Source organism: Anastrepha obliqua, chromosome 5 (assembly GCF_027943255.1).
Source record: "Anastrepha obliqua isolate idAnaObli1 chromosome 5, idAnaObli1_1.0, whole genome shotgun sequence".
Classification (NCBI taxonomy): Eukaryota; Metazoa; Arthropoda; class Insecta; order Diptera; family Tephritidae; genus Anastrepha; species Anastrepha obliqua.
Genome location: NC_072896.1, coordinates 36,250,411 through 36,264,746, shown reverse-complemented (window position 1 = coordinate 36,264,746; position 14,336 = coordinate 36,250,411). Strand labels below are relative to the sequence as shown.

At 37.5% G+C, this 14,336-nt stretch overlaps 4 protein-coding genes across 4 annotated transcripts; 2 read left to right on the top strand and 2 right to left on the bottom strand.

The window, feature by feature from the left end:
- Nucleotides 1-410: 410 nt before the first annotated feature.
- LOC129248392 (polyphosphoinositide phosphatase) lies at nucleotides 411-3,370 on the bottom strand. Its single transcript, XM_054887923.1, has 3 exons — nucleotides 3,162-3,370; nucleotides 1,474-3,100; nucleotides 411-1,415 (listed from the first exon to the last, which is right to left on the bottom strand). Exons 1-3 carry the CDS (start codon nucleotides 3,240-3,242, stop codon nucleotides 523-525), a joined length of 2,601 nt encoding a protein of 866 aa, XP_054743898.1. The 5' UTR covers nucleotides 3,243-3,370; the 3' UTR covers nucleotides 411-522.
- Nucleotides 3,371-4,800: 1,430 nt separating this feature from the next.
- LOC129248320 (alpha-ketoglutarate-dependent dioxygenase alkB homolog 4) lies at nucleotides 4,801-5,940 on the top strand. The gene is made up of 2 exons (XM_054887818.1): nucleotides 4,801-5,624; nucleotides 5,692-5,940. Exons 1-2 carry the CDS (start codon nucleotides 4,897-4,899, stop codon nucleotides 5,888-5,890), a joined length of 927 nt encoding a protein of 308 aa, XP_054743793.1. The 5' UTR covers nucleotides 4,801-4,896; the 3' UTR covers nucleotides 5,891-5,940.
- On the bottom strand, nucleotides 5,775-7,609 carry LOC129248319 (zinc finger protein 236). Its single transcript, XM_054887817.1, has 2 exons — nucleotides 7,322-7,609; nucleotides 5,775-7,266 (listed from the first exon to the last, which is right to left on the bottom strand). The coding sequence occupies exons 1-2, from the start codon at nucleotides 7,514-7,516 to the stop codon at nucleotides 6,052-6,054; spliced, it is 1,410 nt and encodes a 469-aa protein (XP_054743792.1). The 5' UTR covers nucleotides 7,517-7,609; the 3' UTR covers nucleotides 5,775-6,051.
- Nucleotides 7,610-10,049: 2,440 nt separating this feature from the next.
- On the top strand, nucleotides 10,050-11,971 carry LOC129248487 (heparin sulfate O-sulfotransferase). The gene is made up of 8 exons (XM_054888045.1): nucleotides 10,050-10,408; nucleotides 10,480-10,724; nucleotides 10,810-10,855; nucleotides 10,924-10,963; nucleotides 11,034-11,172; nucleotides 11,247-11,344; nucleotides 11,405-11,527; nucleotides 11,621-11,971. The coding sequence occupies exons 1-8, from the start codon at nucleotides 10,246-10,248 to the stop codon at nucleotides 11,862-11,864; spliced, it is 1,098 nt and encodes a 365-aa protein (XP_054744020.1). The 5' UTR covers nucleotides 10,050-10,245; the 3' UTR covers nucleotides 11,865-11,971.
- Nucleotides 11,972-14,336: the final 2,365 nt, after the last annotated feature.

Below are 14,336 nucleotides of genomic sequence, written 5' to 3'. Positions count from 1 at the left end.
AGACGGAGGACTTTTATGTAGAGATCATCTCTAATTGGTCTTGACATAGATCTTGTTGATACATTCATTTCCCTGGACATGATTTTCTGCTTTCTAAGGAGATTTCTGCGAATTCTTGCTCGAACGGTTTATGGCAAGATTTGGTATATACCGGAAGATTTATAATTTTTGCAAATGGCGTTGTACGTTAATCAAATTTTACACTAGACAGCTCCAGCATACAAACAGACAACCAATGGAGCGCTTAAGGGTCAAAATAAAGATTTCCATCACTCAAAACATTTTTTAGGAAAAAAGTTATTCAAAAACAAAATGGGATGATTAATTTTGTGCCACCTTGTATACAATATTTAGTTTGTTGTTGTTATTATAACAGCATAAATATTCCACATGAGTATTTTTTTTTGGCCGGATATAGATCCGCGTCATTCCGGTAACGGAGAACCGTGGAATATCGTGGAAACGATATTAACATTGGTAACATTAATTTTTTTAAAACTGTTGCTCAAATCCCTCAACAGCTTAAAGCATCTGCACGTAACGATAGAGTACATCGAACTCTTCAAATCTCGGCACTGCATTAAAATTACGCGGCACCTTGCAATATTCAGCATATATTTTCTGACTTTCCTCGCTCACTGTTGGTGGCTTAACACTCAAGTATGTATCATGGCCGTAGTCGTTTAGTGGACGCAAATTTATGCCACGCATAAGCTTAGCCATTTCATTATCGCGTTCGCGTGGCGCCCCAGAAGGCGAGAGCGCAAAAGTACTATTGCTTCCACTACATAATTTTCCCATTTGCACATATTTCTTGTAAATGGCCATGTTCGCTTTGGATGGGTTGGTAATCTTGCATCCATACACTTCCTCCATAGGCGGTAGCAGCGATTCAAGTGTAAATGCATCCTGTTCAACCGACTCAGCTTGCTTGGCATCCTTAATAGCATAGCCTGCACTTAAATCCTCATCGGATGAGCTGTCGTCTGCTTCGGAAGTAGAACTCGATGAATTACTATTGGTGGAACTAGTAGAACTTTGCCCCGTTAGATTGGGATTTTTGCGTGCTTTGCGCTCCTGAATTTGCCGCTGGAATGGTGAGTAATTTGTGCGAAATGTTGGCATGTAACGCAGTGCAAGCTGGCTTATCTCGAATGCTATGTGCTCACTAAGATCAGTCCATTTGAAAGACTGATGATAGTTAGAGTAAGCATCGATCATTTCGAGACCTTTGGAATGCACACGAAATAGTTCCTTGACAATTTTATTTGAGTCAGAGGTTGAGTAGGGTAGACAGGAGCGCACCTTGTGACGCACCCAATCCGTTATAAGACGTGTTTCATTTTGTGGTGTTAGAGGTTTGTAGACGTTATGCATGTAGTAATCTGTTTGGAGTTCCCAAATAGGCTGATTTTCTGCAATTGCCGGAAAATTAAACAAAATTAACAAATCTTACATACATAAGAAACATACGTTTTGTGTGACTTCTGCTAGGTATATAATAGCCTAGAAATAAGTTTATGCTGTGCTGCTTTTCTGTGTCGCTGAACGTATTGCTGTAATAGCGACTCAACGTTTGCATGATGTCATTACCCTGTGAGGCCCACGCTGCTGTCTTCCGGTAAGTTTTAATACGGTGCACTAATTGAGAGCCACCATATTGTAGAGCCAACGTATCACCATGCTCCTCATACAGATTCTCCAACATCGTTACGCAATCCGAGTCGAATTCCAGTTTTGCCGATTTGACAAAACCCAAAAGCTCCAGTTGATGCCCCAGCGCACATTTGCCAATAGCAAACTGTGCTGTGTTTGTGCGATCTAAGCAATCGACGCAATTCGTACGCACTATGCCTTTTTGGAAAGTGTATTCACTACCACGCGCTTTGAAAAACATACCGGTCTGCTGCACTACGCTCTCCGCTATGTCAGCTAACATTTCCATAACATTGCCACCACCGCGACTCTTGCGGGCCATATCGAAATGTATATGCTTCATGCGGTGTTGCGGCGGCAAAAATTGGTTTAGGTAACGTATGCTATCGACCAGTTCCTTCGATATAATCGATTCGTGCTTGCGTTTCTCGTGCTTCTTTACCAGATTCAATATAATAACTGGTGCGCCATAGTGGAATAGCAAACGATCGAAATGACGCGCTGGTGTTTGCGCATATGGATCGCAAATATCCAATTGGATCTGTGGTTTTGGTACCATTTTAATAACGTCCTGAGACCAATGCGAAGGCACTGAGCCACGCATTTGTGTGAAAGAACACATCCGTTGACCATCTGTGACAATTTGTTCCGTCTCAACCTCATTCGCAACATCGCCCTGACAGTTAGCGCCACGTTTAAGAAATCGTGTGCCCGCAAACCGCGTACTACGACGTGCAATTAAACAAACATTAACATGCCTTCCAAAAACACTAATACATGACTGGCTAATGTAGCCATGTGTTACCTCTAACAGCCAATCCTTGAGCATTACGCCACGCATTGGCTGCAAGAGGAACGCATTCCAGACAAAGCGCGTACGCGAGTTGCTACGAAACGCATAATTCACACGCTCATCAGGCGCAACTACATTGTTGGTAAGTTTATTCCAATCCGGAAGAGGCTCATCTTGCTCCAAATCCACATTGGGGCCAACAAAGCGTGGTGCTGACTCATTATACTGCAGTGTGCGCGTCAAATCGTATGAATAGGAGAAATAAAAGTTGCTGCGCCAATCGATGCTTTGAAACATTTTTTTGTAACGCTCTTCGTAAGGATGGGGTGTACGCAATGTTGTCGGTTCATTGACGCGCACCATCACCGTATCCTTTATGGTATATATCAAATGCATGCCAATGTGTGCACAACACTTGCGCTTTGTGACTAGCAGTAAGTAAAAGCCTTCCAGAAAACGAACAAAGCCAAGTACGCCATAGGCGGATGTAACGCGCGGTGAACTGCCAAGTGTAACCAAGAATCGGCGTATTTCAAGTGCATTCAACTCATTCGGGTTCTCATCGATGACAACACGGTCATGTTGGGTACGATCAATGGTAAGCAAACGGAAGCGTGTCTCTCGATTATTGCTGCCAACAAGGTAGAGGCGCTAAAACAGTTACAAATGAGCAATTTATTTACCAACGCAATGCCTCTTGATAGTTACTCACTGTGCGGGTTTCGTAAAGCACCACCTTTTGTATGGCACTAATAAGAGGATTAAAGAATATATTTGGATTGTCGTTATTCATTTTGCGATTTCAATAACTTATTTTGGTGATTAATACAATTTGGCTGTAATTAATTATATATTCTCAAGCGATTTCACATAATTATGTTGATCAATCCTATAATTCAGCTGACTTTTACTTTGGTGATAACACAATTGGCATTGCCAGATTTATGACTTTTGTGTAGCATACAAAACTGCTTACCAGCCGGAATGACTTGAAAAAATAATAGAAATAGTAGGATTAAATCACAAGGTACCTGAAAAAAAAAAACACTTGATCTGAGTTGGTTTAGAAACTACCATAAATATATCTTTATACTCATTTTTGTGTTTCAATCCATTTTCTGTAAACTGTAAATTTTAAACCGGCACAAGAGCAGAGGTGCACAAAAGATATGGTTCCACAAGCTTTCAAATCACAAGTTTTCGAAATGGATAATGCGTGCAGGTTAAAATTTTTGGCACAAAATGAAGGGCCCCTTGCATCGAACAGAAACTTTGTCGTTTTAATTATGACAAATTTTTTTTTGTGTTAGCGAAGTCCTCCTTGAATAAAATTATCAATACCTAATACTTAGCATTTACATGGGGCAATTATGCAAAAACTATATCAATACATTTACACTTTTTTACTAAAATTTCAGAATTCGTACATTGACTTCGTCACTAGGCTTAATTTTTCGAAGACAGTAAATTTGGCAAGTTATTTTATGTTAGTGACCAATTCGGCGACGTTTCGTTGTAATTCGCGAAAGAATCGAAGTAGATCGAGTAATTTGTACGCAACGACATTAATGCTGAAAACAGTGAACACCGTAAACGCAATCCCCTCTCAGCTGTTTTGATCAAACTAATGAGAACCCCATGTAAATGAAAAATTCCTTCCTTTCGTATCGTAGTACCGCAGATTTTATTTCAAGATTTTTAAAAAATCCCGTAATACCGACATTTCGAAATCATTTACAAAATAAACTTAGAAAAATTATAATATTATGTTAAAATAGCTTAAAAATGCTGTTGAATAATGTTAATTATAGATAAATGATCTATTTGCATTTGTTGGTTTTGGCTTTGGTTTAATAAACAATGAAAAATTGTAACTGATAACGCGGATGTGTGAAAAAGTATGTAAGCAAAAATATCAACATTGTGTAGATACAACCAAACACATACCCACACGAACCGATGTATTGTGTAAATATGTAATTAAAAGAACTTAGTTGTTCTCGGGGGTGATTTCTTGTGCATGGTAAGGGACTGCGGTAAGGGACTGCGTACGGTGTTCACTGTTTTCAGCATAGGGTGGTTGCTTAAAAATGAATTGGCTGAGAGCCTGGGCTACGCAAACAACTTTTTTCGTCATTATGACAGGTTAAGAGTATTTAAATTGCCTGCAGAGCATTGTCTTATGTAAACTCAAGGTTAAACATTTTTGTGTTAACGAGCACGACTCTTTTGCACATCGTGGCCATTTGCTCAAAAACTTTACGGCTGAATAATTATTACTGATAAGAGTGTAAGAACAAACCTGTTACCTGAATCGACCATATGGCAAAGCCGACAATCAGCTGTTCTTATTGCGAACAGCGCGGATAACATCAATAGTCGGTAAATTATTCCCAGTGCAATTTTGTAAATATAAAATAATAATTCAAAACACAAAAAACGTTCAAATGAATACCATACGTCCATGTGGCTGCAAAGGTGTACGCACATGCCTACAGTGTGAAAAAGATTTCAACATTCTAAAACCCTCACTACAGAACCAACTGAAAAAATTGCAAGCGTTTTCATTTTGCCCAATATGTGAGCGGCTCTTTGAAGGCTGGGATCCGTGGGAGGTGCGCGCTCAACATCCAGAACACAACAATGTCGAAGGGTTGCCATTTTCTGGAATATATGTGGAAGAGCAATTTCTTAGTACAACTGAGGGTGAAATGTTAATACAAAGCTTAGATGCGTTACCTTGGGCAACATCCCAAAGTGGGCGTCGCAAACAAAATTTCGGACCCAAGACAAATTTTCGACAACGAAAGTTAAAAAATGGCACTTTTAATGGTTTCCCACAAAGTACCCGTTTCATACAGGAGCGTTTACGACAGGTGCCTTTGTTGGCCGACTTTCAAACTATTGAACAATGCTCATTGGAGTATGAACCGTCAAAGGGTGCATCCATTGATCCACATGTAGATGATTGCTGGATATGGGGCGAACGTGTGGTAACAGTGAACTGTCTCGGTGATGCGGTACTCACATTGACTGCCTTCGATGCCTCTGCTACGCCAACTAAATATAATTTAGATTTGGTGTCGAAATATGATAAACAATTGATTTTGCCTTTGATCGATAAGGAAGAATTTGATTTATTTAAGGAAAAAGTTATACGGGTGCCCATGCCAAAGTAAGCGCCCGGCTCATGTCTATATATTTGTTGCAAAGTTTCAATGCTCATTTTTAATACTTTTCAGCCTGTCTTTGATTGTGATGTACGGACCTCCGCGTTATCAATTTGAGCACTCAGTTTTGCGTGAAGACATCAAAACACGTCGAGTATGTATTGCTTATAGGGAATTTACACCAATGTATATTGATGGAGAAGACAAATTGAAGGGCAATGAGGTAACACTAAATGCACAGAACTACTGGTTAGACATGAAAGAATTGTAATTTAAGATAGTGTTAATAATCGTAATCGTTCTTAAAAATAAAAAAGCTGGAAAAGGATATTTTTCATTTTTTTATAATTCTTTGATGAAACAATTTTGACCACTGAGTAAAATTCTTACCACATTTAAATTCTTATATGTACATTAAATCAGAAATACTCTTCAGTCAAGATATTCAGCCGTCATCGGTTGTGAGGTTTCGTCAATGTAAGCACTTTCCCCTCCACCATCACCACTCTCTTCATTAATAATACTCATCCGCTGGTTAGTACGATTTTTTGCAAATAACTGAGTCGGCATAGTTTTCGGCATTTTTAACCGATGTATGCGCCTTATGTGCGCACGCAAATTGCCACTGGTACTAAGCTCTTTGCCACATATGTCACACTTGTGCTCCTGATGAGCTTCTTTGACATGTGCAAATAAATCCACGGTCTTTACAAACGCTTTACTACAATACTTACAGGCGTGCGACTTTCGCGCATGAGTAAGCAAAAAGGAGGGTGCTGTAAAAGCTTGAGGACAATATTTGCACACGTATATGGAGCGGCCAGCATCATCTGCCCTGAGTGTTGAGAACGGCAATGCAGCCTGTTCTTCGTTCTCACTTTCAAGTGGCGTCTCTTTCTCCTGGCTGGTGGTAACGAGCTCATGGAATTCTTCATCAGGGTCAAACCCAAATTTTAGTATTTCATTAGGCGGAATTCCTTGGACAATTTTTTCTACTGAAGTTACTACAGCACCATCTTCTACTTCTTGACTGTTGCTGCATGTATTACCACCAGCCATTCTTAGGTTAACAGCATTCACTGTGTGCTCCGTAATTAAATCACTACTTGCTTCTTTTTCTTGCTCAGGCAATTCCATATCCACTTCCTTTCGTTTCCGTTTTGCTGGACTGCATAATGAATTCGTCTCTGGTAACTGAGCAGAAATTTCTTGTGTCGTCCCAAAACTTGTTGCGCCTGTTGCATGTGCAAGTAATTGTGTCACACCACCTGTTAGTATAAATGTCGGATTTTTCACGAATTTACGCTTTTGTGCTTGTTTGGTTGTTGTTGTTTGTGTGTGTGATGCAGCCAGATCTATTTTATCCGAATATATTATAATATTTGCACTCTGGTCTGCTTGTGGTTGTTTCGGTGCTATATCGAAAAACTCTGACAAATTGTTCTCAAATCCCGCATCTTCAATAATCATTTGTTCTGCCATCAATTCTGGTTTATTGCCTTCCTGTTGAAGCGCTTCCTCATAAAGCTGCTTCATTTGTTTATTTGCATCAAGCAAGCGTCTGTAGTAGCGATAGTGAGGTTGAAGCTCGTTCAAGCAGTCTTTGCATATCAACTGTATTTCTTCATCCATGTCCAGTATTGTATGCTGCCATGCAAATGCGATTAGAACCGAATTTACACGGAGTTTTTTACAAACCTACTTGCCAATCATTGTACATTTGTAGTACTTCGTGTACAGTTATAAATTTAGTATCTTGACTGCTTGCTTCCATCTCATCACTTCCCATCGCAATATTGCTCCAACACACATTGTGCTCCCACAAATTATATTCACCTGCTCCCAAGCAAATACGGCACAATTTACGTAGATTAGTAGTATTTAATTCAATTTCCATTTGTTTAAAATGTTTGTTGATTCAATAATTTAGCAACGGCTACAAACACAGAAAGCTACTTCTCTTTGACATTATTCTACGCACCAATTGTCAAACTCTACACTACGCACGGTTGTTGTTGTTGTTGTAGCAGTAACGCACGGTGGTACAGTTTGGTTGCATGGTTCGTAGAAAGCAATATAGGATATGTACCAAAATTGTTTGACTAATGAGAAGTTGGGAAATATTAATTTCAGTGTGCACTTCTAAAAAAATTCGTATATCAGATTATAACGGAAGTAACTGAACGACAAGAACCGATCACAGCAGTCGATTCTACGTTACCGGAACGACCCGGGCTTATATCCGGCCAAGGACTGTCATTCCTGCAGCATTCCCCGTACATGTATTGGAAATATTTATGCTGCTATAACAACAACAACAACTGACTGTCACCTATTTAACTGTTGTTCTTAGATTTCGTCAATTTGACAGCTAATAAGATCTGAACTGGAGGCGCAAAAAAAAAACTGATTAACGACTTTTAAATAAAATAAAATTTAAGAAACCTAAGAGCTTTCGAATAGAAATTTATTTTAATATAAATAATTTATTACAATTGTTTGACAATTAAAACCGCGGTTCCCACGACTGTCGGTTATACGTTATCGGAACGAGTCGGATTTATATTAGGATAAGGACAGTCGCATCAGCAGCATTCCAGAAAGATTTATGAGGAATGCTTATGCTCTTACAAAAAAAAAAAAATAGTTTAAATGGATTTTGATTTACATCTTATCAAGGACTTTGCCTCAGGGGCGTTCCTTGTAGGTCCGTCACAATGTGTCCGTTTCGTTCGTTGCGGCAGCAAATTTGACTAACAGCAAAATAGATTATGTGTATTTGAGTCGACGGCGCCACACACGTGCCATACGGCAAAGTAAGGCGAAAACGGCAACTGCTCAAGGAAGAAAATTTGTGTACAGCGCAAATTTGTATCGATGGTGTTCTTTTGTTTATATCAAATTAAATGCAGCAAATAAATGGGATTTAAATTAATTAAGTCGATAAAAATAAACCCTTGTCTTTTCTATGAGAGTTTAAAAGAGTAGAGAAAAGGCTAGGCTTAACCAAGTGGTCCTGAAAAATGAGTGTGCGGCCCCATCTTGAAGTTATGGTTGCACCCATCGTCTTCTACTACCATAAATTCTTTTTTGTTCATTTGAATAATTTCCTAGCCAACAACAACCTATCTATACACAATGAAATATAATATTTGCTTTCACGACAAGAAAAACAGCAGATGTTTTTTGGTTTATATGCCTCAATACTTACATTGTCGCGTACGTGCTGTGGGTTTTACACGTCACGTTCGTCAAATTGCCGCAACGGCCCCATTGTGATAGCCTTATAAGTGGCCCTCATTATAATCTTTAAGCTTTGTTTTTAACGAATAATTCTTCCACAACTTTCAAGGCTCACTAAGTTTGTCGCACAGTTCGAATTCGGTCAACGAGAACACTAATTAGAGCATTGCATATGGCGGTAGAAATTTTTTCTTGAGAGTTCACTCTTGCTCTGTGGTCTTTAAATTTAATAACCACCAAATATTCTGCCTTCAAGTACGTTCACATATAAGTAGAGTATCTATTTTTTCGTGCTTAACTCCCAATCCGTAATTAAAAAGCGAAACTACACCCATATAAAATTTCTCTCCCGAAATTTGAGATTATAAAATAATCCTGGATTATTAGCACACTTTTTTACATACAACCCTGTGTTTTCTGTGCAACAGATCATTATTTTTACGCTTGTAAGGAAAAATGTCAATGTAAAAACTAAATAAAATGGATGCCGGCAAAGAAAACAGGTTTGTATGCACTCCTTTTACAGAAAAAACGTGTGTCCATAAACGCTTGCTCCTCTTATTATTTGTTAAAAAATGTAATATCAAATTTCGAATGCGTATTCGTACCCTAATTTTTTGTTACCTCAGTAAACATCGTTTACGGATTTCCTCCAACTGTTTATTACTAGCAGCCAATTGCGCAATTAAATTATCTACCCCCTCTCCTTGTCTTTTCTTCATATCGTTAATAATAATTAAACAAACCAAAATATTCCACCAAAGCAATTTCTTCGAAGAAAACGTTCCCAGTCGGATCTACGTAACCGGAACGACCCGTTCCCACCACAGTTGGTTCTACGTAACCGGAACGACCCGGATTTATATCTGGCCAAGGACTATCACCACAGCAGCATTCTCCGTATATGTATGGGGAATGTTATGCTTCTACAACAACAACAAGAAAAACGTTTCAAAACAGTTTTGACTGATTGTCAATTTTACAGTTAATCTACCATGTGTGAACGGGTAGATTGATTTTGTGGATTTATTGCTAATTAATGCATATGTGAACGTGATTTTAGATAACATTTAAATAAAATTTCTAAATACAAATTCCTGGTCCGGCAACTCGCTGTATGTAATGCTGTCATTTATTTAATCAGAAACAGCTGATCACGTTACAATTTTTCATTTGTAGTCAACGAGTAAAGGGTGTTTTCATATTCCCAAGTCTACCAGCTGCTTTCGTATCACAAATTGTTTAAATTTAGCAAGGATTAAGTAATTAAGTTAACATAAATGCGTTTAAATTTAGCACGAATATACGAATGCCAACGAAAATGAGCGCAATACAGCGCTGCTCATATCTTAGCCGAAGGAAAATCTTGTGTTGTTGTTGATAATGATGAAGTGGCTATTGTGTGGGCATAAGAAACTGAAGAAAATGCTGATTGGTTGGAAGCCTATGCATTGGTTTGCATTCTGTGCACTTTGTTTGGTGGCGTTAGGAGCTTACTGGTTCATTTGGTCGTCAGAGGTTCGCATTGAAGAGACCTGGAATAATGGTGAGTGTAAATGTAGGCAAGTTTGTAAAAACACATATTTACGTAAATCAAAATATTTGTGTTACTTGCAGCCATCAAACCGTTGAGCAGAATAGCAGTGGCTGCTAATAAAGATGCAGATAACGTTTTTTCAGGCACACTAACATTAGATAACTTCGATTATGACGAGCAGCTAGTAGTGCTGTACAACCGCGTACCAAAAACGGGCTCCACTAGTTTTGTTAACATTGCTTATGATTTGTGCAAACGTAATAAATTTCATGTTTTGCATATAAATGTGACGGCAAATATGCATGTGCTATCGCTGCCCAATCAGGTGAGTAGCGGTGATGAAAATCAATTAATTACTATAAATTATGGATAAAAATGATTAATAATATTACTTACTTGGTTTTCGACAGATAACGTTTGTGCGTAATGTGACCAAGTGGCACGAAATGAAGCCAGGTAAGAGTGATTGTAAAGTAATGTAGCCCATCCTATGATTCTGAATTGAACTTGTTTTTTTTTTATAGCGCTCTATCATGGTCACATGGCGTTTTTGGACTTCTCCAAGTAATTATAATATTATGGCATATATAAATTTTAATTTATAGCGTTGACATTGCGTTCACTTGATTTACAGATTTCAAATTGCGCACAAACCTATATACATTAATATAGTTCGTAAGCCCTTGGATAGGTTAGTTTCATACTATTATTTTCTACGCTATGGTGATAATTATCGTCCGAATTTAGTACGTAAAAAAGCGGGTAATAAAATTGTAAGTACAACATAAGTTTTTAAACGAAGCTTTTACACATACCATATAATTTCGCGTACCATTTACCATCATAGACTTTCGACGAATGCGTGCTATCGAAGCAACCAGACTGTGATCCAAAGAATATGTGGCTGCAAATACCATTCTTTTGCGGACATGCAGCGGAGTGCTGGCAAGCAAATAATTATTAATGCACTCTATATTTTATATCATTTTTTATTAATTTTCATAGGGAGCCCGGTAGTGAATGGGCACTGGGGCAAGCTAAACATAATTTGGTAAACGAATACTTTCTGGTTGGCGTGACAGAGCAAATGGAAGATTTTGTCGATATGCTTGAACGTTCTTTGCCGCGGTAAATACCCTTTTTGCAGTAGAAAAAAAAAAAATATATATATATAAAACAGTTATTCATTAAACACTTTGCTTTTTTACTGGCAAATTTCAGCATATTTCACGGTTTTCGTGAACACTATCAACATTCCAATAAATCACATCTGCGCCAAACGTCATGGAAGATTGCACCGAATGACGAAACGATCAATACCATACATAAATCGAAAATCTGGCAAATGGAAAATGAATTGTACGAATTCGCATTGGCACAATTCGAATACAATAAACGCAAATTGACGGTGCCGGATAATAAGCATTTGCAAAAATTTATGTATGAAAAGATACGGCCAAAATGATGGCAGTTGCGGTATGCTTTCGCCAAAAAGACGAAGATGCGCAAGAAATGCACAAAAGCGTAAAAGAAAATGCAGAATATTTGCAAAGCAGGTTGGCAGCTGGCTGATTGTTAATGTCAAACATTTCATAGCAAAAAAAAAGAAAAAGAAAAAAGTGCAATAGTGAAGCCGGCTGTTTTTAACGCGAAATTCCCTAAAACTGCATGCATACACTGCAGTTTATCAACCCTCCAATAAGTTTAGTTATATTTAGTTTGTGATGAAGGGTGTTTTATAAGTGCATAAGCAGACTTAAAGTAAATTTTTAGTATTTTTTTGTTTTCAAAATATATTTATTTTTTATTTATTTATTTATTTTTTAACTTATGCACTGCCTATTTATATGCAATTTTCATAATAATAAGGCCTATAAGTAAAAATACCCATTATACCTCGATATATGCGGGGAACTTTGTTGGAAGACATTTACTAACCTATAAAAGGTAAAAATTTTATATTTTTACAAGTTCAAATTTAGTTTTTTTTGCACAACTTTATATGCGTTTGTCTTAGGAACGCGCAAAATCAAAACCCTTATTGTAAGCAATAACTAGTGAAACTGCAACAATGCAACATACGTACATACGTACATACATGCATACAACCCTACACACTTACATACATACATACATACTATAATACATTAAGAAAGCATAGCAAAAATTTTATATACCATATCAGAATTTTTTTAGTAAGATTTACATTTGTATACAAAGTTAAAAACAATAAAGTATTGTAATTTTAAAATGTTAGTTAAATTGTATGCGGAATTGCGCGTGCAAACACACGCACGAAATGAACACACCCTATTATTTCTGTTTGCACATGCATACATACTTGCATACATACAACATACATAGGTGTATTTTGCTCCTTCTCGAAGTACATTTATTTATTTATGTATCGCGTATTTTTGTAAGTAAAAATCATAACAAGAACCCAAAACGTTTTTATACCGACAATACAGAAAATAACGTAAGGAAAGCTTAGGAAATATATCTAATATTAAATGCATGTATATGTACATACATACATACATACACTTGTACACATAAAAAGTGAATATCAAAATGAGAACTTAATTTAAAATAGTTTATGGTTTGTGAAGAATTTGCACGTATAAATGGAATTAAATGTAAAAGAAAGTAGCTAAATGTGAAATAATAATAATAAAAAAGCAAATACAAAATATATATACGAATGTGTATTGCTAAAAACTTCATGCGTTCAGCATAATGTAATGCACTGTACTCAAAGTAAAAATATTTTGTTTAAATTTATTAAACAATACTTAAATTATGTATGTATGTGTACTGAGAATATCAACTAAGCAAAATGTCTGGATGATGTTTTGCGTTAGCGTATGAAATTCTAGGCATAAAAAAACTACAACAATAAAAATGACATTTATATTTGGAATATTCGGAATTTTTATTGGGCATCCTTGCTTAGCCAAAGTTACGAATTATTTAATGGGTTTGTGATAGTCAAAATTTTCAAAAAATTGAATTTTTGTTTTTTGCTTTTTCTTAAAGGTCAGTCCATAAGTTCTCTGCGTTTTTTAAAGGTGGTTTTAAAATTAAAGAAAAAAAAGATGTTTAAAGTATTTATTGATCAATAATATATTTTCCTTCATTATTTACAATGTCTTCCCAACGTTTAGGCAAATTTTTAATTCTCTGCTCAAAAAATTGTTTGTTCTTGGAGCCAAAATACGCTTCGATATCCCTTTCATATGGTATTGTTATTCATATGGGACAGAAAAGATGATCATCTCTTCTTCTTCTTAATTGGCGCGATAACCGTTTACGCGATTTTGGCAGAGTTCAACAAAGCGCGCCAGTCGTTTCTTTCTCGTGCTGACCGGCGCCAATTGGACACACCAAGTGAAGCCAAGTCCTTCTCTACCTGATCTTTCCAACGCAGAGGAGGCCTTCCTCTTCCTCTGCTACCACCAGCTGGTACCGCATCGAATACTTTCAAAGCCGGAGCGTTTGTATCCATTCGGCCGACATGACCCAGCCAACGAAGCCGCTGGATCTTTATTCGCTGCGCTATGTCTATGCCGTCGTAAAGCTCATACAGCTCATCGTTCCATCGTCTGCGATATTCGCCGTTGCCAACGTACAAAGGTCCAATAATCTTACACAGAATTCTTCTCTCAAACACTCCAAGCGTCGCTGCATCGGATGTTGTCTTCGTCCACGCTTCTGCGCCATACGTTAGGACGGGCATGATGAGAGTCTTATAGAGTGTTAGTTTTGTTCGTCGAGAGAGGACTTTACTACTCAATTGCCTACTTAGTCAAAAGTAGCACTTGTTGGCAAGAGAGATTCTACGTTGGATTTCAAGGCTGACATTGTTATCGGTGTTAATGCTGGTTCCTAAATAAACGAAGTCTTTTCTCTTCTTAATTGGCGCGATAACCGCTTA

What these genes read in the sequence shown, in the direction of transcription:
- LOC129248487 (XM_054888045.1), top strand. Translation starts at nt 10,246, where the DNA reads ATGATGAAGTGGCTATTGTGTGGGCATAAGAAACTGAAGAAAATGCTG. An exon ending in GTGGCACGAAATGAAGCCAG is followed by an intron (nt 10,856 to 10,923) that starts GTAAGAGTGATT and finishes TTTTTTTTATAG; the next exon opens with CGCTCTATCATGGTCACATG. An exon ending in GGACATGCAGCGGAGTGCTG is followed by an intron (nt 11,345 to 11,404) that starts GCAAGCAAATAA and finishes TAATTTTCATAG; the next exon opens with GGAGCCCGGTAGTGAATGGG.
- LOC129248320 (XM_054887818.1), top strand. Translation starts at nt 4,897, where the DNA reads ATGAATACCATACGTCCATGTGGCTGCAAAGGTGTACGCACATGCCTA. An exon ending in ATACGGGTGCCCATGCCAAA is followed by an intron (nt 5,625 to 5,691) that starts GTAAGCGCCCGG and finishes AATACTTTTCAG; the next exon opens with CCTGTCTTTGATTGTGATGT.
- LOC129248392 (XM_054887923.1), bottom strand. Translation starts at nt 3,242, where the DNA reads ATGAATAACGACAATCCAAATATATTCTTTAATCCTCTTATTAGTGCC. An exon ending in TGCTTTACGAAACCCGCACA is followed by an intron (nt 3,101 to 3,161) that starts GTGAGTAACTAT and finishes TAACTGTTTTAG; the next exon opens with CGCCTCTACCTTGTTGGCAG. An exon ending in TAGCAGAAGTCACACAAAAC is followed by an intron (nt 1,416 to 1,473) that starts GTATGTTTCTTA and finishes CGGCAATTGCAG; the next exon opens with AAAATCAGCCTATTTGGGAA.
- LOC129248319 (XM_054887817.1), bottom strand. Translation starts at nt 7,516, where the DNA reads ATGGAAATTGAATTAAATACTACTAATCTACGTAAATTGTGCCGTATT. An exon ending in AAATGTACAATGATTGGCAA is followed by an intron (nt 7,267 to 7,321) that starts GTAGGTTTGTAA and finishes TTTGCATGGCAG; the next exon opens with CATACAATACTGGACATGGA.